We start from the raw sequence: 24103 nt of genomic DNA, 5'->3' as shown, positions 1-24103 counted from the left end.
CTCCCACGTCTAGTATGACTAGTGCAGTTGCACTTTGACCGTCATGGAAGAAGCTTTGGCAGCGTACATTTTAATGGAAGAAGAGGAAGAAGGAGAACTATTAACGGACTTGGTACATCAGTTTCTTTAGAAATCTGTCTCCAGACGTTTTCTCGCACATATGCATCCTTGTATTGGGGGTGTTTGGGGTTAAAAACAGATAGGTGTTGACGAACAAGTTCAATATTAACCTTGAATCATCCATGATTTTGAAGGCACACACTTGAAACTCAGTATTTAACTATCAAAAACCACACAATCAAACCTCACCACAATCAATTCGCACCTCAACTCCGTACGTATGAACTATTTCGTTACAGCCGCGCGACTGAGCGACTGAACTGCTCACGGAGCAGTCCAGTCGCGACGGCTCGAGCCGCGCGGCTCGAGTCGCTTCAGTCGCGCGGCTGTAGACGCTCGATAGGAAACGGTTGCATTTAAGGTGCATTGTCCCTGAAGCGACTCTTGCGATAGTAGCTTAGCGATAGTAGCTGAGCGATAGTAGCTCAGCGATAGTAGCTAACCATGTCATTGTCCCTGAAGCGATTGTTCTAGAGCGATTCTGTATATTAGTTTGCTGACTTTCGAGTGAATTGGTGCTATGAGTGCCATGACACCTCCTAATTTTAAAACGTTTTTATTAGCTCGCTTTCTTGTCCGGTACAAACTTTGCAATACATTTTAAACTAACTTCCCGTCGAGCTAGAGAAATGAAACTAGAGAACACAGCTCATGGATGACAATGTAATACTATATCATTTAATTTTCATATTTTCCTTCTTTCCTTGGGCTAAGCCCCTTGGGCTTCCAAATTTTCCATGTTTACATTTTGAAGTCAGCCGTAAATACTTAAATTTGACAGTTCGAAAAGCTTGGGTAGAGGTGCAGGTTCTGCTCCCGAGAGATTTTAAATATAAAATAAGCAGTTCAAAGGAAATATAAAACATATGACTACAGATAATAAGGTTTTGGTATATATTCACAGGCCATATAAAATAGATTTAACATATTTACACATTAAAGACTAAAAAGTAGAAAATAAATTATAAATAAAAATACTTTTTTTCAAATGCCACGTTTTTAAACGCACTAAAAAGTAAAAATAATTTATAAATATGTGGAGGGAATAAATACTTAAAAGATTTAAAACGAAAAACGTGGGGTGCATGCACTAGATAATGATAGTTCAATATGTAAAGATAATTGTAAATCAGCATGCGCCCCACGTTTTTTTTTTTTATCTTACAAGTATTTATTCACCCCACATATTTATAAATTATTTTTTTACTTTATAGTGCGTTTAAAAACGTTGCATTTTTAAAAAGTATTTTCATTTATAATTTATAATAGTAGCGATTTAATATTATGTACATATCTGATATCTTCTTCAGGGGTAAAAAGCAGTTTTGTATTCTTTGAAGACATTACGACCAAAACAAGTCTATACACAACACAAATCGCTCAGCGACTGCGACTCTGACTCCCCTCAGAGCAGACCCGCTACAGTCGCTGTGTTCAGCCGCTAGCCGCTCCAGTCGCAGTCGCGTCAAGGACAATGGTCTCATTTGAAACAACGCTAACCAGTGCTCAGCTACTATCGCTGAGCTACTATCGCTCAGCTACTATCGCACGAGTCGCTTCAGGGACAATGCACCTTTACTTTGCATTAAAGCAGTCAATTTTTTCAGCCGCGCGGCTCGAGCCGCGCGACTAGAGTCGTAACAGTCGCAGGATAGGAAATGGACCTTTATAAACATCGCGAGGCGAGTATCTCAATGAGTTACACATCGGTAATCTGTAAGTTGATTCTTTTAAACTCATTGTAAATATTACTGTTATTCGTGTTATTAGGTTATATAATTTAATATAGAGATTATAGCTGGATTATTCGACTGTAGACTCTTGAAAACATTTTGAGTTACTTTTTTTAATAAACTAAATAAGTAGTTCCTTACTCTGTGTTTTTAGTTTTCCTGTGGTTCACATACTCTTACCCATTAAATTTAGCTTTAACCCATCAATACAACTAGACATTCCATCCCCATGTTAACTTTATAGCCAGCTTTGTGACCAAAATCGTCGTAGTTGATGTGAGCCACCTACAGATTGCGCTGATCTAAATTACTAAATTCTGCCTAATACACAATCTTTTTAACCAAGTCAAACATAGGGAATGACTTCTGATGAGTTATAGCAACTGTTATGACCCATCAATCAGGTCAGCAACAAAAAATAAGGTATAAAATAGAATTTCAGACAATAGCGTCTGTTTAACTCTGGAAGAAAACCCTCGAGAATTACCACTGATACATCCTGTACTGAACCTAAATTACTATTTCCTTTACTGACCTGGGGCTTTGGTATGTGACAGATGATTCTTTTCAGATCCCTATTCCCAGTGCATTGTCTTTGAAAGACTAATAATTTAAATGATTTTTCTCTAGAGATACTTTCCACAATCACCTACGGCTCGTGCGTAAACATTATTTCCTCTCGTGTGCAGCAAAGGTACTTTTCACTTTTGTTACACATTATATTTTTTCCTGCAATTACTAAAAATCATATAAATAATTAGTCTTCCAAACACTTTATAACACATTTTTAGGCTAGGCTTGAATAAAAAAAATTAAAATGGGAAATGCTGCACCAGCTGATCGTAGTCATGGTATTTTTAAGTGTCATCAACCCATTTCCCAGCGTAAAAGGATTGTGAGCATAATGAAAGCACGTTTTTTGTGTTATTTGGTAGAGAGTGGTGTCGTGTGTGACAAAGAAGAAAACGGCGCGAAAAGTCAAAAGTGTGTGGCGAAGTAAGTAAATGCAGCAATTAACAGCTTTCTGTTCTATAATCAGTGCAAGAAAGCCCACATTGTCAGGTGACTGTAGGAAAAGGTATTGTTCTCTCTCGCACATCATTTTGTCCTCTAAATGCCGATGTACAATTACTGATACTTTTAATATCATTATATATTTAATCCTTTCCCATTACCATCCCAGTTTATTATCTACAGCTAGTTTCATATTAACAATCTTGAAGTATAAAATTATGGGGTGGCTAGTTACTGAACTGATTTAAGACCCTCAAGACTCCATATTTCTCCTCTATCCTACCTTTTCAGGAATCAGTATTAGTTTTGAATTTCCCCTGAGTAACCTTTTCCTCACATACTACACCAAGAACAGCTTACTCCATCATTCCATAAATATATAATTTATAAAACAATCAATATTAATTTTGCCATGTGTGTACATAGAAATGAATCTACTGATTGATGATAACTATTCGATGGATTATTTTAACACTTTAAGACATTTAATACTTTGTCTGAAATGGCGATTCAAGAAATTATCATTTGAAAACTGCTGTGTTTTAATAAAAGAATAGATTCAAATAACTTTAGTAACTCATTTTATTATAGGTGAAAACAGAAAACATAACTGTACAATCCCAAACATTAGAAAAAAGCTGATCAGCTGGTATAACAAAAACGATCCAAGAAATTATCATTTGGAAACAAGATGAGTCATATGCATTGTTTTAAAAATGTTGACACCATTACGTCTACTACATTCTTAGTTGTTAAAAATGTGTCAGTGACTAAAAAATAGTTTAGGAAATAGTAAAATAGATAGTAAAAATACAAAACAGTTAGGTGCGCGCACCGTATTGGGTGACTCGTCACAGTGGCATACAATGTTGGTTAGGTGCGAAGCATTGGAAACAGGCTTCACTTCACTCTACCGTTTGGCGTGCCCGTTCTATTTTAATTCTGTGGTCACTGCCTGCTGGCGCTCTATGTCAATGACATTAAAATCAAGCTTCTATTCATACAATAGGATTGAAAATCTACATTACTAGGCTGGTAACGGACCGATTTTTAGGTTATACGACAGTATCAACACAAGCAGTGCACTTATATAGAGCTCAGCCACATAACATAACCTCAAATGCTGGGAATATGCACCAAAGTCCGCCACTCTACACAACTAGGCTAACAGACCGGATTTAGGTTATACGACAGTATCAACATTAGCAGTGCATTTATATAGAGCTCAGCCACATAACATAACCTCAAATGCTGGGAATATGCACCAAAATGCTGGGAATATGCACCAAAGTCCGCCACTCTACTCAACTAGGCTATTAACAGACCGATTTTTAGGTTATACGACAGTATCAACATAAGCAGTGCATTTATATAGAGCTAAGCCACATAACATAACCTCAAAATGCTGGGAATATGCACCAAAGGCCGCCACTCTACACCAATAGGCTACTAACAAGACAGATTTTTAGGTTATGCGACGGTATCAACATTAGCAGTGCAATTATCTATAGCTCAGTCACATAACATAATCTCAAAATGCTGGAAATGTGCACCAAAGTCCGCGAATCTACACCGATAAGCTATTAACAGACCAGTTTTTAGGTTATACGATGGTATCAACATTAGCATTGCATTTATATAGAGCTCAGCCACATAACATAACCTCGAAATGTAGGGAATATGCACCAAAGTCCGCCACTCTATACCACTACGCTATTAACAGGCCGGTTTTTAGGTTGTACGACGGTATCAACATTAGCAGTGCATTTATGTAGAGCTAAGCCACATAACATAACCTCAAAATGCTAGGAATGTCCACCAAAGTCCGCGAATCTACACCGATAAGCTATTAACAGACCAGTTTTTAGGTTATACGATGGTATCAACATTAGCAGTGCATTTATATAGAGCTCAGCCACATAACATAACCTCAAATGCAGGGAATATGCACCAAAGTCCGCCAATCTACACAACTAGGCTATTAACAGACCGGTTTTTAGGATGTACGACGGTATCAACATTAGCAGTGCATTTATGTAGAGCTAAGCCACATAACATAACCTCAAAATGCCAGGAATATGTACCAAAGTCCGCCACTCTATACCACTACGCTATTAACAGACCGGTTTTTAGGTTGTACGACGGAATCAACATTAGCAGTGCAGTTATGTAGAGCTAAGCCACATAACATAACCTCAAAATGCTGGGAATATGCACCAAAGTCCGCCACTCTACACAACTAGGCTAACAGACCGGATTTAGGTTATACGACAGTATCAACATTAGCAGTGCATTTATATAGAGCTCAGCCACATAACATAACCTCAAATGCTGGGAATATGCACCAAAATGCTGGGAATATGCACCAAAGTCCGCCACTCTACTCAACTAGGCTATTAACAGACCGATTTTTAGGTTATACGACAGTATCAACATTAGCAGTGCATTTATATAGAGCTAAGCCACATAACATAACCTCAAAATGCTGGGAATATGCACCAAAGGCCGCCACTCTACACCAATAGGCTACTAACAAGACAGATTTTTAGGTTATGCGACGGTATCAACATTAGCAGTGCAATTATCTATAGCTCAGTCACATAACATAATCTCAAAATGCTGGAAATATGCACCAAAGTCCGCGAATCTACACCCATAAGCTTAACAGACCAGGTTTTTAGGTTATACGATGGTATCAACATTAGCATTGCATTTATATAGAGCTCAGCCACATAACATAACCTCGAAATGTAGGGAATATGCACCAAAGTCCGCCACTCTATACCACTACGCTATTAACAGGCGGTTTTTAGGTTGTACGACGGTATCAACATTAGCAGTGCATTTATGTAGAGCTAAGCCACATAACATAACCTCAAAATGCTAGGAATGTCCACCAAAGTCCGCGAATCTACACCGATAAGCTATTAACAGACCAGTTTTTAGGTTATACGATGGGTATCAACATTAGCAGTGCATTTATATAGAGCTCAGCCACATAACATAACCTCAAATGCAGGGAATATGCACCAAAGTCCGCCAATCTACACAACTAGGCTATTAACAGACCGGTTTTTAGGATGTACGACGGAATCAACATTAGCAGTGCATTTATGTAGAGCTAAGCCACATAACATAACCTCAAAATGCCGGGAATATGTACCAAAGTCCGCCACTCTATACCACTACGCTATTAACAGACCGGTTTTTAGGTTGTACGACGGAATCAACATTAGCAGTGCAGTTATGTAGAGCTAAGCCACATAACATAACCTCAAAATGCCGGGAATATGTACCAAAGTCCGCCACTCTATACCACTACGCTATTAACAGACCGGTTTTTAGGTTGTACGACGGAATCAACATTAGCAGTGCATTTATGTAGAGCTAAGCCACATAACATAACCTCAAAATGCCGGGAATATGTACCAAAGGTCCGCCACTCTATACCACTACGCTATTAACAGACCGGTTTTTAGGTTTGTACGACGGAATCAACATTAGCAGTGCAGTTATGTAGAGCTAAGCCACATAACATAACCTCAAAATGCTGGGAATATGCACCAAAGGCCGCCACTCTACTCAACTAGGCTATTAACAGACCGATTTTTAGGTTATACGAAAGTATCAACATTAGCAGTGCATTTATATAGAGCTAAGCCACATAACATAACCTCAAAATAATGGGAATATGCACCAAAGGCCGCCACTCTACACCAATAGGCTACTAACAAGACAGATTTTTAGGTTATGCGACGGTTATCAACATTAGCAGTGCAATTATCTATAGCTCAGCCACATAACATAATCTCAAAATGCTGGAAATATGCACCAAAGTCCGCGAATCTACACCGATAAGCTATTAACAGACCAGTTTTTAGGTTATACGATGGTATCAACATTAGCAGTGCATTTATATAGAGCTCAGCCACATAACATAACCTAAAATGCAGGGAATATGCACCAAAGTCCGCCACTCTACACAACTAGGCTATTAACAGACCGGTTTTTAGGTTGTACGACGGTATCAACATTAGCAGTGCATTTAGTAGAGCTAAGCCACATAACATAACCTAAAAATGCTGGAAACATGCACCAAAGTCCGTGAATCTACACCGATAAGCTATTAACAGACCAGTTGTTAGGTTATACGATGGTATCAACATTCGCAGTGCATTTATATAGAGCTCAGCCACATAACATAACCTCAAAATGCCGGGAATATGTACCAAAGTCCGCCACTCTATACCACTACGCTATTAACAGACCGGTTTTTAGGTTGTACGACGGTATCAACATTAGCAGTGCATTTATGTAGAGCTAAGCCACATAACATAACCTCAAAATGCTTGGAATATCCACCAAAGTCCGCGAATCTACACCGATAAGCTATTAACAGACCAGTTTTTTGGTTATACGATGGTATCAACATTAGCAGTGCATTTATATAGAGCTCAGCCACACAACATAACCTCAAAATGCTGGGAATATGCACCAAAGTCCACGCATCTACACCAATAGGCTACTAACAGACCGGTTTTTAGGTGATACGATGGTATCAACATTAGCAGTGCATTTATGTAGAGCACAGCCACATAACATAACCTCAAAATGCTGGGAATATACACCAAAGTCCACCACTACCGATTTTTAGGTTATACGACAGTATCAACATTAGCAGTGCATTTATATAGATTTACAAGTGAATATATAACTGAAATGTTGATACCAGAGTGCTCCAATGTTGATAGTATCAACTTTAGACTGAGTATCAACAAGAGTAGGTAAGATTTAAGACAAGTATCAACTTAAGGCCCACTAGTATACCTATATATATATATATATATATACGTCCGTGGAACGCGATAACTTGAGTAGTTTTTGTCCGATTTTGATGAAATTTGGTTAACACGTTCGCTACTGAGCGTCGCATATATGCGACGCCGCGGTCATTGCCACAGACCGAGGTATTCATTTGAATCTTACACATAGACCGGCTGTCACTTGGATAACAGTACACACGGACCACGGGCGGAAAACCTGTAAAACAGTGATAATTTACATTGTAATACGCTACAATCGTGTTTGTAAATAAATTATTCTTATTTTTTTTGTATTTTTTATAACCTTTTGTAATGTCGCATATTTGCGACGCCCGGTCTACAGCGAAGACAATAGTGAAAATTATCATAGTTTTATTAAAATAGACCAAACGTCGCATATATGCGACAGTTCATTTTTTGTGTTTTTAAAGTGAAAGTAAGTAAAAAAATAAACAGATTATTCAAGAACAGTTTATAACTGAACAAATATAAAAGCTACACAGGATAATGCAGCATACATACTGCATAAATACATACAGTGATGCAGAGAAGTAAATACCAGTTTTTCCAACTATTATATGACGTCACCAATCATCATATCCACAGACCAAGCGACGCAGTTGTGCGTCAGACATCTCTGTAGACCACTGCTGGGAATTCAGTGCCTTCAAATAGACCACTACAAAGATATAAGCATTTTAATAACATTAGAACCCCGACGCAAATATGCGTCGGCAGTATGTTTTTTAATGTGACTAGCCGACGCATATATGCGACGGCAGTCTATGGGTGGAAACCGGCCGTCGCATATGTGCGTCGCTGGTCCATGTGAATGGAAAATTTCGTACTATTGCAGTAGCGAACGTGTTAAAGGTGTAAAGCGGGATAAACTTGAATGAGTTCGCGAACCAGCATGATCAGACCATGGGAACGTGGCTTTACGGGGGTTTTATGGGGTAAAAATTGGTTTTTCTCACTTTTGACCCTCAAAACACAAGATTTCCCAATTTCTCTTTAGACCTTTTTAAAGAGCTTAAAAAAACAATTAATTTAGTATATAAAAGTATTTTTGTTCGGTTAATAGTAACGGAGAAAATTAAAAAAATTGTAAATTTAAAATTCCCATGTTATTCTTATGGAGAATATTGTAAAATGTTGTAGTTTGCTTGTTTATGGATATATTTTGTATTTTGATCAAATTTATTTATTTTGTACTAAGCTACATATCAATATTTTACAAAAAAACACACTTATTAGTTTCCTTGTAGCAGCAAACCTAGGTACGCGTTAAACTTAATGTTATTATAATATATTTAATTGAAAATCAATTAAGACAAATGGAAATTCGCTTAGTCGGCAGGTTTGCTGCGGCGGGGGTATTTTATTTAGAAACTCATCTATACTATAGGGAGCCAGATTAATTAAGATCGATTTTAGTTTCTTTAAAAAAATTGGGTTTGTTTTGATCTTTTTTTAGTACGGCAGGCAAACTTCTTATGAATAAATTTAATTGCCTATTAATGATTTGTCATTGGAAGGCAATAACTCTTTGAGTTGTTTTTTATTTTATTTGTTATTTATAGTAGTAAGTTTAATTGTATAAAATTTTTTAAACGTTAAAACCCCGATATCTAATCTAACTAATACTATAAATGTGAAAGTTTGTGTGTTTGTGTGTTTGTTTGTTTGTTTGAAGTCAATCACGCGTAAACCACTGGACGGATTGGGCTGAAATTTGGCATGATGATAGCTCACATTCCCGATTAACATATAGGCATATTCTTATCTAAAAAAACATTTCGGGCTCCACCCCATTGGCTCTGTAGTTCCCCATGTTAATCTTATGACTATTCATATTTAAAGGGAATTAAAGAATTTAGTCAGCTGTTTCAACTAAAAAAGTTGGTTCTATGATCTACAAAAGCATTAAAAATCTATAAGATTTTACCAACAGGTGCAGCAAACTATATTTTTTTTTGCATTTATGTCAACAGCTAATTTGAACTAAGCAGCAACATAAAACTGTAATACGCTATGAGAACTGTCAAAATAGGATTGTTTACAGTTGTGTTTATGTTTTTAATTTCATGAATGATTTGTAATTTTCTGCAAATTTTTAATATTTTTTTTATTGTTTAGGTGAAGTGGTAGAACATTATGGCTATGATAGATGTGTAATACCATAGTATACCGTAAATTTAAAGAAGCAAATTTTATCAAACTTTGTCCTCCCCCATTGCAAACGCAAAGCTTGAGTATAACTGCAATAAGCATTTTAAACTTAATTGCACACCCCGTACGAAGGACGGGTACTCTGCTAGTTCATTCACAAACACCCGGTATTGCATCTTTTTTTTGTCTGGACAAAATATGAGTTGTGTGCTGTGTTACTAAAATTCCCCTAATACTTCATTCAAAACTATCCACATACTCAAACACAATAGTCTTAAATTTCAGTTATAACTTAGCTCAACAATAGCTCAACATTGTATGTTAAGTGATTCAAGACTACACAAATGAAACAATTTTTTAGATGACTTGTATACAAAAATCGTAGATGTTAGCCTTCGAGTCGCCAAATAATATTAAAACAGGTTTAAAATACCTGCTATTAAGAAATCCATTTAACTGCATTCGCAACTAGTTTCAACTCCTATGTGGAGCCATCGGTACAAGGAAGTAAAGAAAGAAGAAGTCCTTGTACCAAAACGTTAAGAAAGATGATGGCTCCACTCTGGTTATCAGTTGCGAAACTAGTTGTGACTGCAATTTAATGGATTGCTCAATAGCAGGTATTTAAACCTTTTTTAATGTAGGTCTATACAAAAAAATTGAACCATTTTGTAGCATTTACCTAATACTAGCTGAACCCTTGCGAATTCGCACGAATAATAGATTAGGATGTTTTAAATGTTTGAATTAAATGTATTTTGTATTAAAAACTAATCAATGATAGTTAAAGATAAATGCATCTTTTACAAAATCTCTTTAAAAACGACATTAGTTGTATGGATGGAACTTTTCACCGTCAACGAATTGTTTCTCTGTTTCTGTAATGAAAACCCTTGCTGCGTCGAAGCTTTTTGCACGACTGAGTGCAACAGTTGCCCATGCGATAAGAGGGGTTTTGGGCCCTTCAGTGCTACCTTGGTAAAGGTTTGTCCCTGACTTTTGTTTATCGTAATTGCATATGCAACGCATAGGACACTGGTATCGTGTCAGTTTAAATGGGAAAACCGAATCAGACGGAGAAAGCCTAACTTTTGGAATTAAAATTAGATGGCCTTGGCTAGGTCCTGTCAAAACTTCACGCCCAACGCTATTTGCATACAGGCCAGTAGATTTCATTCGGGTACCATTGATTATGCCTTTTCTTGTATTTAGGTTTTGCATTAGCATTACAAAGGCGCCAATTTTCAGAGCTATCCTGTGTCGTGGAAGACCACTTCCTTCAAGACTATTGAGAAATTCAACAGGAAACTGTAATTGTTCCTAAGCATCATCGGTGTTGACTGAGTCCACGCTGAGATAAATTCTTTCTTCGCCTGATACTTTTTCAAGGATCGCGATGTTTATTTCAAAACAATCTTCATGGCAGTTGTCACTGTTGATATTGTTTAGAGTTTCCCTCGAGTATATAAAACCAACTGGTGATCCAATGCTAAACAATCGTGAAGGTAACACAGATGCTGATTGTTTAACGTTACTGGACGGCAGTGTGTCATTTCCTACGTTCAATAGAAAAGTTTCAAATTTCTCTTCTCCAGTTAGGACTTGAACATTCCGTGTTAACTGCATTTGCTTGACTTTTGGCCATAGTATGTGTGATTTAATACACGCTTCAATTACTCCAGATCTTCCGGAATGGGGAATTACAGGCAGTGTCTGGCGGAAATCACCGCACATGAAAAATGTCTTCCCTCCAAATGGTTTTAATTGGTCTAATTCACCTACAGCGATGTCTCTCAATAGTCTTGTCAATTATTGTAAGGGCTGGTGCTGGCATCATACTGGCTTCATCGAGAATAATTAGTTTAACAGTATTCAAATACTGAGCATGAATACGATTAGGCTTAATCTGTGAGACTGAAGTTGCATTCAATGGAAGTTTGAATGCGTTATGAAGTGTTCTTCCACCATTTACCAAACTGGCAGCCCTGGCAGCTATTCCTTTGACCGCAACAGAATGCAGTTCCTCTGCATCTCAAATATGTCATTATTGTCCTACCTTATACAAAGGCCCTCCACCATTATGTCCTTCAATTTTAGCTCGAGTGCTGACTATTGCGAGCGAAGAGTTGTACGATCTAATGTTCTCTTTGTAGTTTCTGCTCAAATGATTTGCTCCATTAAGTAGGCTCTGGATATTAACAACTTTCTCGGTATGGTGGTAGATTCACTTTTCCTTTATGGCAGCAGGAAGAAAATCCTTCGCCTTATCCTCTTTGTTCTTCTTTAAAATGTAGCGCACCACATTCCTGACATTTTAATGCCATCTCGCTATGTGAATGCTGCTGAATTCTTGTATTTGTCAGTGCAATTTTGTAAGAACAAGTTGCCACTAACTTGTTCCAGCTCCTCGTCTGGGCTCCTTACGTTTTGCATTGCTTGCCGTATATTGACTCGCCGTGTCCGACCGGCAATATTTCTTTGTCGTTAGGCCCTTGGCATATTTAAATGGAAATTAAATGTAAGCTTTTCTCCCATCGTGTCCTATAGGTAACATTTCTTTCCCGGGTTTCTAATTATTTTTAAAAACATGCAAACTGTTTACATTTCAAAACCAAACAAAACAGCTGGGATTTATTTTTTATGGAAAACTAATGTATTGACACCTGTTTTAAAATTTAATAACATTCAAATCAATAACAATGTTATCCTTATGGAAGGAACTTTGAGGGAAGTCCAGGCCCTTAAAAAGATATATTTCAAAAATCTAAAGCCAGTTTGCACATCTACACACCTAGACGAACATTTTGGTTTATAATATGTGGGGTTAAATCTTAAAACAAAAAAGCCTTGTTGTTCACAAAGTTTCATGTCGCGTATTAAATATATAGATAGATGTAGCCTGGTTAACTTTGGCTGCAGGCTATTTTGCTATGTAATGTTTTTAATTTTACAGACTCTGGAGGAAGGTCAAAAAGATCAAGAGCAAGTAAAGCGGCCGACAAATTTGAAAAGCTTAAGCAGTTAAAAGGGAGCAAACATAAATATGAGTTGCAAGAAGTTGAAAATGTTTATGAGGAGGTTGATGAAGAAACTTATGCTGAAAAAGTTCTTGAGAGGAAAGATGATGACTGGATTGTAGATGATGGTAAGTATCAACCTTTTTTTAATCAAAAGAAGTTGGTGGTCTTTTTTAACCTCGCATTGCCCCTGCACATAGGTCTTAATAATAATGTTAATAGCAATAAGTTTAGATAATGTATATGTGGGCTAGAATCATCCAGCAAAGCAAGGGTTACATAGAAGCTACAAGAGTGAATAGTACCGGTTATTAGCCTATAAAATTTAGTGGTGGATACCACGACACGAACCCACAACCTCACTGTTATATAGTTTCATTGTCTGTCGTGCTACTAACTTACTTAAAACACCATCAATTGCAACCAAAGATATTGGCAGGATAATAATATTTGTATTATTATTATTGGTACAATAATAATGATAAATTTTTGATTTACAAAGTAGGCCTATGTCAATGTTTTTTACTACACTATGATGTTTTTAGCTTTTTTAAAAATGTTAAAAACGTGTTTAAGTGTAAAAAAATGTTACCTATCTAGCCCACATATACGTCCGAATATCTAGCCACATATAGGGCCGAAAACCTTCTATTCATTCTATTAATTAAAACATTGATGTTTGTTAAATACAAAATCAGTAGGCCTATCCTTATTATGCATTGCAATAAGACTTGTTTTATTTTCACCGCTCCCTAGCAACTATTTATTATTTTTGCTGGTTCCTCTAAATGTTTTTTCACATAAAGGCGGGTTTACACGCTACGATAAAACATAACAATTTGTCTGCAACAACAAATTGCTACGTTTTGTCGATGTGGGTTGTGCAGTTTAGACTTTCCTTCTTTTAAAACAACTCCGATTCCACCTCTGAGAGGAATGTCTGGTTGCATAAGTGCCGCGCATATGCGCAATAGCAGGAACGTCTGTTTGTAGAAATGCTGAGTAAACGATCCGATTACTTTAGATGTAAAGAATGTGAAATGTCACACTAGTTGTAGCAGGTAACTGTTTTTGTTACTTATGGATGATCCCGTAGCCGTATGACGTTGAGACTGCATAATAAAGACCTATGATAGACCTACCATATTTCAGATATAATTTAAGACCTAGGCTACCTTATTAGATTACCTATCTTGTAAGGTCTTAATAATGTTGTAAGGTCTTGTGGTATTACGCTTATTATTCGAGATTCAATATATTCTTATTGTTATAGGTATAGTATAAACCATTTTTTCAAGTAGGCTTAACGCTTTTAATACAGGAGCGTTTTCTCTGCATTTCTACAAGCAGACGCTCCTCCTCTGAGGCTTTTTAGGTGTTCGGTGTTCTGTGCCTGGCCTCGCAATGGTGGAGTTACTATTGTGGTCTTGTGCGCTATTTCCCTTTCAAAAAATGTTAAAAGTAAAAGAAAGCCTATAGCACGGGAAGTTCTTGAATTTGTAAATGAACTTTGCCTGAAATTTTAATTTATAAGTAAAATCAATTTGTTCACTGATAACACACAATGAAAAAAAAAATTTTTTTTTGGTGTCAGTAATCTTACTTTATACGTTAAAATTCCTTTTAACTGCACCCTACAAAACAGAAATCTGGGTTTTTAACCATAGTTCCAATGTAATTCCAATGTAATTGTTGATTATTTAAAAAATTGATTCTGTGTATAAATTTTAGATTTTAAGATAACAGTAGGCTAATTTAAATGATGTAAAAACTACTGTTGTGCTCTTTGAGCCAAAATAGCCATTAAATTCTTACTATTAAGCATTTTGAAAAAAATGGCCTAGCCCCCCTTTTATTTTGGTTAATCGAGTATAAATACTGTACTGACAGTTTTAATTCAATTGTTTAACACTTATTTTTTCCACAAAATCATATCTAAAACATCTCCATGTAGATGGTGCTGGATATGTGGAAGATGGAAGAGAAATATTTGATGACGATTTGGATGATGAGTCAATATCTCGCAGCAAAAAAACACAAGGTGAAAGTAGGAAGAGGGGAAGGTCCAAAGTTGAGAGAGCGGAACTTTCAAAACCTGTTGGAGGAAATATCAGGACTATGTTTGCTAATATGCCAGCCAAGAGAAGAAAAGAAGTAAGTTCTCAATCAATCATATACAGGTCACAGTTAGTCTAATGCGTGGCAGTCTGGTTTCTTGGTTGGGAGATCCATCATTAATGCAGCAATTAGTTTCATTGAAGTCATAATAAGTTCCGTTACAGTTAAATAATATAATTTCAGAAACACACACAGACATCCGTTCGAAAACCACTTTTTTGGGTTCGGGTAAACCCTAAATGAATATTTCTACCCAAAACTCAAACTCGAAAATCTGGACATAGTTAGTATATGTACCTACATATATATATATATTTCACATTTATAATATTAGTAAGATATATTGCTGGACATTTTTGTAATTTCTGCATTAATTACTATTTAGTTCTGTAGGCCACTTAAAAAACAACCTATAACTCCAAAATTACATACTATATTGAAGGGGTTGGTGTAGTACAGTAATCCTTATAATTAAAATTATCAGTATTAGGAATCTATTTTTCAGGTGTCTGTACGGAGATTTGATAAATTTTGCTATCGACATATCACAATTTTTAAGAAGTTATTGATAAGTTGCAGGTTTAAGAATTAGTTTTTACTTTTCAGATTATTTAACCAGTAGTAATATAAAAATTGCATACTTTTGTCGTAATCATAAATTTTGTTTCTTTAACCGAGAATGCTTTTTCCAATAACAAAAATAGCGAACTATGTTAGCGTTAAAACAGCATTGTGGGAGTTGGCGCAAAAACGTGTTGGAAAGTTAAATATGAAAAGTACAACCTGAACTTCCTGGAATTACTCATGAATTTTTTCTGGTTGGTCTGCTGGACACCCTGTCATTCTTTTGTTTAGTTGCTGTAATAACGTCAATTATATTTACCTGAGAAAAGCAGGGTTAAAAGGCCTGATGTTGTTACACATGAGTGACTAAACACGTCACTGTTATCCAACACCATCAAGACAACCTCACCACAGGTGCTACACCATATGTGACAAGGCAGCTGACCCAGACACCGCGTCAGCAGTGCATACGCTACCACAACACCTTTCAGCAGACTGCAGTACAAATAACACTGTATTGTTTCTATCTGGCTGACAAGGAGTTGATTACCCATAAATCAAACACATTTATACTCAAAATTTGACCTTTTTTATTCTTATGCATATGACGACCATCTACTGACCTAAGCAGCCTGCCAAATCTTTAATAAAAAACAGTATTTCTATCAATCAGACCACCATCTACTGACCTAAGCAGCCTGCCAAAGCTTTAATAAAAAACAGTATTTCTATTATCAGACCACCATCTACTGACCTAAGCAGCCTGCCAAAGCTTTAATAAAAAACAGCATTTCTATCAATCAGATCCACCATCTACTGACCTAAGCAGCCTGCCAAAGCTTTAATAAAAACAGTATTTCTATTATCAGACCCACCATCTACTGACCTAAGCAGCCTGCCAAAGCTTTAATAAAAAAACAGTATTTCTATTATCAGACCACCATCTACTGACCTAAGCAGCCTGCCAAAGCTTTAATAAAAAACAGTATTTCTATCAATCAGACCCACCATCTACTGACCTAAGCAGCCTGCCAAAGCTTTAATAAAAACAGTATTTCTATTATCAGACCCACTTTCTACTGACCTAAGCAGCCTGCCAAAGCTTTAATAAAAAACAGCATTTATATCAATCAGATCCACCATCTACTGACCTAAGCAGCCTGCCAAAGCTTTAATAAAAAACAGTATGTTTATAAATCAGACCATCATCTACTGACCTAAGCAGCCTGCCAAAGCTTTAATAAAAAACAGTATTTTTATCAATCAGACCACTATCTACCAACAACAGTTTCCTGAACTTCAAGACCCCTGACATAAAGAACCAGCCAAACTTTTCAAAACTGATACAATTTTACACCTGAACTTCAATATCCCTGACATAAAGAACCAGCCAAACTTTTCAAAACTGATACAATTTTACACCTGAACTTCAATATCCCTGACAAAAAGAACCAGCCAAACTTTTCAAAACTGATATAATTTTACACTGAACTTCAATATCCCTGACATAAAGAACCAGCCAAACTTTCCAAAACTGAATAAGCAACTGGATTAACTAACATGGAAATAAGCAACAAAACTAGCTTTATCATCGGATAAATTGTGTTTGTAAAATTAAAATGGTACCCACACTGGCCAGCTAAAATTACAGAAATTTGTACAAATAAATGACAAAAATTGCATCTCAAAATATAAAGTAATTTTTTTTTGTGACAACAACACAGCTGACGTTCGAGAAACTGATATGTATTGTTATGAACAAAGTAAAGATCTCTATGGGAAACCAAAAATAGACAATTTTAAAAATAAAGTGTTCAACAAAGCCTTAAAGGAAGCAGAAAATGCCTTCTCAAACACGAAATGCTTGAACCCTGACAGAAACACGACAGTAGACAGTAATGTCCTTCCACTAGAAAATCAGCAGCTCAGAGATGTCCTAAATAAAGTACAAGATTTACAAGAACAAGAACAAAATCCTGATGATCTAGAGACATCGCTCACACTTGCTGCGGAAGCTGGACATGCTTTACTGTTAGAAAATAATAAATTAAAGCAAGAACTACATGATATGAAGCAAAAATTCTCTTCCTTAAAATGCCAAGACTTCAGAGACGATAAATTTGCTGAGGTGAACCTTGCTGAGGCAAAAATTGAAGAGCTTGAAAATGACAAGGAAATCTTGCTCTCTCGAAATTCTTCACTGGTTGAAACACTAAATGAAGTAGAACTCCAATTAGAAAAGGAAAGACAACTAAACATTAACATGATACGAAGCTTTGAAAAATAAAATAATGAAAGAGAAAAACTATTACTCGACTCATCAAATGAGATTAAGCAATTAGGTGGAATGATAAACAAGCTGAAACTAAACCAAGAAGACAAAACGAACCTACCTCGGACACAAAAACCTACTGGCACTTCAGAAACACAAACAAATCACTCCGATTTTTATGTTCCCAACTACTGCACCTCTTTAATTACTGAGCTGGCTCAGCTGAAAACTCGACAAGACCAACTAGAACGCTCTGTGGAAACTTTGCACAAAGAACTGCACAAACAAGGTGAACTAACAACCCCTGCTACACCATCAGCAGTCACACAAAGTACACCCACTAAAGAGATTTTTCCTCGTTCTAAAAACCACAACATAAGCAAGAGCAAAAAACCAATTGGGAAGGAAAGGAACCATTTCAGTGTATCTCTCCAAATTGCCAAAAACAAAGCTCGGCTTGAAGAACCTGCCAATGTAGAAATAGGCTTACAGGTAGATGGTGTAGAACAGAAATGTGATGCTGACATCTTGACACATGAAATTACAAGGAGAGACAGCCAAACTCCTTTAAAAAAACAACCCGGATATGACCAGGAGAAACAGCCAAACTCCTTCTAAAAAACAACCCGGATATGACCAGGAGAAACAGCCAAACTCCTTCTAAAAAACTGAACCCGGATATGACCAGGAGAAACAGCCAAACTCCTTCTAAAAAACTGAACACGGATATGACCAGGAGAAACAGCCAAACTCCTTCTAAAAAACTGACTCAAAAAGAGAGGCTTCCACCTACGACAGCAAGGATACGAAACGACCAGGAAACTTTGGATGACTTTTTCATGAAGCATACTGGGGGAGCCAGCCAAACCCCGGCACAAAAACTTCACAAGACCGTCCAAACCGTCACAAGACCAACCCACAAGATCTCTACATAAATCCACCCAGCCAACCTTCTCCACCACTCACCCCTACGCACAATAAAAGTAATTACATAATAACACAAGCACAGGTCCATTTCCCAATTGACTATTCACCACCAAAACAAAAGAGGGATGGCCAAACACACCAAAACAAGAATTTTTTAGACCTTTACCCAAGAAATACAAGCAAATTCAAACAAAAATTCAAAACCAGAATCTTTGTAAACTCGATGCACCCAGCAAACAGGCTAACCTACAAAGAAGACAGCAAGTTCAAATAAAATCAATAAGTAAAAATACAAATCAACTTACCTTCTTTCACCAAAACATGGACAGGATGACAAACAAAATTGAAAGACTTGAACACCTTCTACACAGCACTAACCCGGACTTTGTAATTCTTACAGAACATGGACTAAAAAGTAATGCAATACACCATGCTAAATTGGCTGACTACACACTTATCAGTGTATATGGAAGGAAAAAATATATCAAAGGAGGGGTTGTTATTTACAAGCATAACAATATAACCAACAAAACCGAAAGTCTAGAGATAGAAGGATACAGCTTGGAAATGGTATATGAAATAACAGCAATAAAAATACACATAAACAGGAAGAAGAGCCTTTTTCTCCTTGGAGTCTATCGACCACCTTGTGTTGACCTTGACACGTCACTACAAGTTCTGTCAGATGCACTAGACAGCCTTCCTACTCAGAGAACTGACACACTTATCATGGGGGACATTAACATTGACAGTTTGGATGAGGCTTCTAGAGAATCTGCTACACTAAATTCGCTATTGGATGGGTATAACATAAGAAGACTAGAGCTCCCAGCCACAAGAATCTCAAAGACCTCAGCATCCTCAATTGACATGGTGTGCTCAAATATTCACACCATGATTAAAGTTGTGGTCTCTCACACAGGTCTATCAGACCACACAGGACAATACTGCACACTGGACCTTCCAAAAACAAAAGCAGCAACAACATATAAATCAAGACGGAACCTTAACCACAACAATCTGCTGATCTTAAAAAATGAGCTCTCCACTGTAACAAGGGAACCTGTTTTGAGAACAAATGATGTGGAAGAGGCCTACTTTAATTTCAACCAAATGCTCCAGCTTGCAATTAATAATGCATGTCCAAAAAAAAGATTTCGGACTACACAAAAAAGGGGTAAACGGGGGTAAAGGGGTAAATGTATGACGAAGAGACTATGACACTTAAAAAGAAGTTTTTAATAGCACAAGACAAATTTCTCCTAACTGGTCATCCTGATGACAAGAAGATAGCTACAGATAAGAAGAAATCTTACGACCAAAAATTAAAAAGGCAAGGCAAGAAACAAGTGCTGCATACATTGAACAAGCAGAAAACAAAGCCAAAGCCATATGGAACACCATCAATAGTGAGAGGAAAGGGAGGAAAGAGCTTGTCAACAATTCTACAATAGAACTAAATGACAATGGAAAGAAAATTACTGACCCTAAAGATGTAGCAAACCGCTTTAATTATTATTTTGTAGACATAGCTGAGGAGGCATTAAAACAAAACAGCAGATACAACACACCACCAATAGCTCAAAATCCTCCAGCTACCACATTAAACACTCTCTCTTCCTTCCGTCCAACAACACCTGACGAGATAGGCAGGACCATTCAATCATTAAAGAACTCTACATCATCAGGCATTGATGAAATATCTTCAAAAATCCTTAAAACATGTGCAGATGAATTAATAATGCCGCTAATGAAGATTGTAAACATGTCGATGGCAGAGGGGACTTTTCCAACCAACTTGAAAACAGCCTTGGTTTTACCTAAACACAAACAAGGAGACCTGCAAAACATCTCTAACTACAGACCTATCACGCTGCTCTCATCTGTCTCCAAACTCATAGAGAAGATTATAAAAGTAAGAATCCAGGAGCATCTTAGTCAAAACCAAGCATTGACAAACAGCCAACATGGGTTTGTTCCTGGAAAATCAACCACAACTGCTCTGATAGACCTTGTTGAATATATCATTGAGAACATAGAAAATGGCAACACTATCACCAGCCTGTATCTTGACTTAAGCAAGGCTTTTGATTCCTTGGGACATGATCTTATTTTAACTAAACTTCAAAATTTAGGAATCTAGCGAACAGCTCTGAAATGGTTTGCAAGTTATCTAAAAGGGCGAAGCCAAATGGTAGAAATAAAACACATAACAAAAGGGGTTACAGATACTGTCAGATCTGAATTGCTACCGATTATAGAGGAGTTCCCCAGGGCTCTGTCCTAGGGCCAGTTCTGTTTGGCCTGTTTATTAATGACTTCCCAGAACACCTTGAGGAGTACAGCAAGATGGTCATGTATGCAGACGACACTGTGCTGCTTACAGCAAACAGAAACATAGATCAACTAGAAGTAAACACCTATATAGCTTTCAATATGACACAGGACTACTGTATGAAAAATGACTTAGTCCTCAATGAAAGTAAGACCAAGCAAATTACTTTTGGAAATAAAAAGTCTACAGTATCTGAAATGCCCAACCTGATAGCAGCTGAAGAAATCAAACATCTAGGTGTCATAATTGATGAAAATTTATCCTGGGATCGTCATGTGGCTTGTCTTTGCCAAAAACTTGGGCCAGCTCGCTTTGCCATAAAACGAATCAAAGAGACTAGTACCCCTGAGGCAACGAGGACTGCATACCATACATTGTTTGAAAGCCATATACGCTACGTATTACTGTCTGGGGTGGATCCACTATGGACAATCTTAACCGGGTCCTGGTTATGCAAAAAAGGGCTATCAGAATAATAGCAGGCATAAGTAAAGAACAAAGCTGTAGAGATGCCTTCAAAAACCTGAACATCCTGACAGTGACTTCCATCTACATCCTAGAAACTGTTTTTTACTGTGTAACCAAAGACCCGCCTAAACAAAGAGATATACATGAATACAACACCAGATATGCAGGAAACTACGTGCTGCCTGGCCACAGAACAGCAATGTTTGAAAAGAAACCACTGTATGCAGGAGTGAAGATGCTTGACAAATTACCAGACCACTTGAAAATTGGAGGCCCGTTGCTGATGAAGAGGAAGCTACGGAGATGGCTGGTAGACAAAGCTTTCTACACCCTAAATGAGTTCTTTGCTTGGCAAGACCAAACCCACACAACACTGAAGAAGCTTTTCCATTTCACTTTGTATCTGTAAAATTTGACGCTGTAACATTTCTTGATGAAATTGTAATAAAGAAATTGTCTATTGTCTATTGTTGTTCAAATGGTTTTTTGTTTCCACTGTTGTTGTTTCCACTGTGAATATGAATAATAATTGAATCCTTCAATGACAGTTTTAGTCAAGATTTCTTGGATGTAGTCATACTTTTCTAAAATCACTTGACTTTTATGGAAACATATATTTATTAGCCTCGACGTACCAGTATTGTTTAGCCTTAGAGGGTTTTCCTCTGCAATTGTCACAAACTTAAGTCCATGTTTCCTCCTAAAATAGTAGCAATTCAGCTAACTTTCTCGTTCATTGTTTTGAAGGAATCTTTATCTTGTAGGCGTTCTTCATTATATAGGCTTAAAACAATGGTAAATTCTAAAAAAAAACATATTATTTTATTTCTTCTACTTGGTGGCGTTCTATGACTTTTCTATGTTTCCATAGTTTACAAATCGGTTCTTTCAATGATTGATCAAGAAATACAGTACTATGTCAATTCATTTTTCTTATTTGGTGAATTATATATAATTTTCCTGGCTTTCTCGTTTTTCTCCATTCTAATATGTATGCTATCCCAAATTTAAAAAAAGTAATTATTTCATTTCAACCAATTCAGTGATTGTTAATGCGTGCATTTACTTGAATTGCAACTGAAATATTAACAGAAATTTAATCATCCAGCTGATCATAATGTAATCCAATATGTTCTTCACAAGGCCAAGGGAGTTTTTCAAAATTTAAGGTCAGTTTGAAAATCTATGCAACACACTCTTTCTAATGAGACTTGAATGGTCGAAATAGGTTAAGAAATGGCGGAGGAATTCTAAGGACAAATTTTATGTTGGCGTATTAATTATATAGGTGTCCCTAAATTTCAATGATACTGTATACGGCACAGGTGATGGTGACAGTGAAGATGTTGATTGTTCTGGTTGATTTTAGTGTGCTGTAAAATTAGAAGATGATGACATCCTTGGAGATCTGATTCAAGAACTTGATTCCAAGAAAGATTCAACTCCTGGACCAAGGCCTTCTCCTCTTTCAGTGAAGCAGGAGGTTTCAACCAAGTGAGTTGTGTAGAAACAAGAGTCGTGTGGAAACAATTTGAAACTAGCAGTAAGTCAATCAGCTTCACTGAACATAGTCCAATCCTTTGAGGTTGAAGACCTAGGGTGGGGTAGTCTTAAAAGCTTCAATATTTTAGTATTAGTGGATGATTTTTGGGTAGATAAAACACATCATACGAAATTTCCATACTGAACTGAATCAAGATTTGACATTAGTCCCCTGATATTGGCCATTTTCCTAGTTTGTACTAGCTCCATATCAAGCAACTAATCACTTGACGGCCATAAAACCTGTACCAATATGGACGTTGGTAATTCCAACACCCCAAAATGACTGCTTTAGACTTTCAGCTGTACTTCCACTTTTCTCTTAGTTCACATATTCATTGAAGCACACATCTGGGTGTGCAGATTTGCAAACTGGCTTTAGATTTTCGATTCAATCCAAAAATGTACCTAGATAAAGAAACTCAATAAATACTGTGTTTGCATTTTTTGTTTACATTTCTAAATTGAAGTTCAGATAGCCCAGCTGTTCAATTTGCTTTTCCACCTAAACCACCCCTTGGTGTTTTTGCAAATTTACTATAACTAGTGTACCTATTGCTCGAATTCGAGCAATTGTGAAGTATTACTGACGTTATTTTAAAATGAATAACAGTCATAACTTCCGATGACCTTAAAAGAGTCGACTCAAAGATTATGGAAATACTCTTAACGTTTTTTTATACATTGCAACTGAACATATTTTTACGCAAAATATGAGTGAAAAAACTGAAGTTATTGTAGAATTTTTTTGGTTTTTAAAGATAAGAAACAGTATATTTTACGACACTGACAAAGATTTCAAATACTAATTTTATATGTACAGTACTTTACTTTGGTTAAAGCGTAGCAAATGTCCTAATTCAATTCTGTATATTTGTGTGTATGTCTGTTTGTAACACATTAATGTCCTTATTTCTCAGTGTTTTGTGGAAAAGACTAGAGAACCTTTGTTAATGAATATTTAAACCGGAATAAAGTGTGCAATGGTGAGGTTGAGG

The 24103-nt window shown here is 36.7% G+C and overlaps 1 protein-coding gene across 2 annotated transcripts in view; it reads left to right on the top strand.

Annotated features, from left to right (window-relative positions):
• The window catches only part of LOC128982788 (DNA polymerase alpha catalytic subunit), a 255111-nt gene that overhangs the window by 35720 nt on the left and 195288 nt on the right, over window positions 1-24103 (top strand). The window contains exons 2-4 of one of the 2 annotated variants that reach the window (XM_054401789.1): window positions 12816-13007; window positions 14834-15033; window positions 22933-23057. In XM_054401789.1, coding sequence (XP_054257764.1) covers window positions 12816-13007; window positions 14834-15033; window positions 22933-23057 — 517 coding nt within the window. Of the gene's footprint in view, window positions 1-12815; window positions 13008-14833; window positions 15034-22932; window positions 23058-24103 lie in introns of those variants that run through there. The other variant, XM_054401790.1, reaches the window with a different exon arrangement.

Source organism: Macrosteles quadrilineatus, unplaced genomic scaffold (genome assembly GCF_028750875.1).
Source record: "Macrosteles quadrilineatus isolate MER2022 unplaced genomic scaffold, UCM_ALF_1.0 Scaffold_1__1_contigs__length_201487025, whole genome shotgun sequence".
NCBI classification, from domain to species: domain Eukaryota; kingdom Metazoa; phylum Arthropoda; class Insecta; order Hemiptera; family Cicadellidae; genus Macrosteles; species Macrosteles quadrilineatus.
The sequence above is the reverse complement of the archived record's forward strand: the minus strand, read 5'-3'. Positions and strand labels throughout refer to the sequence as shown.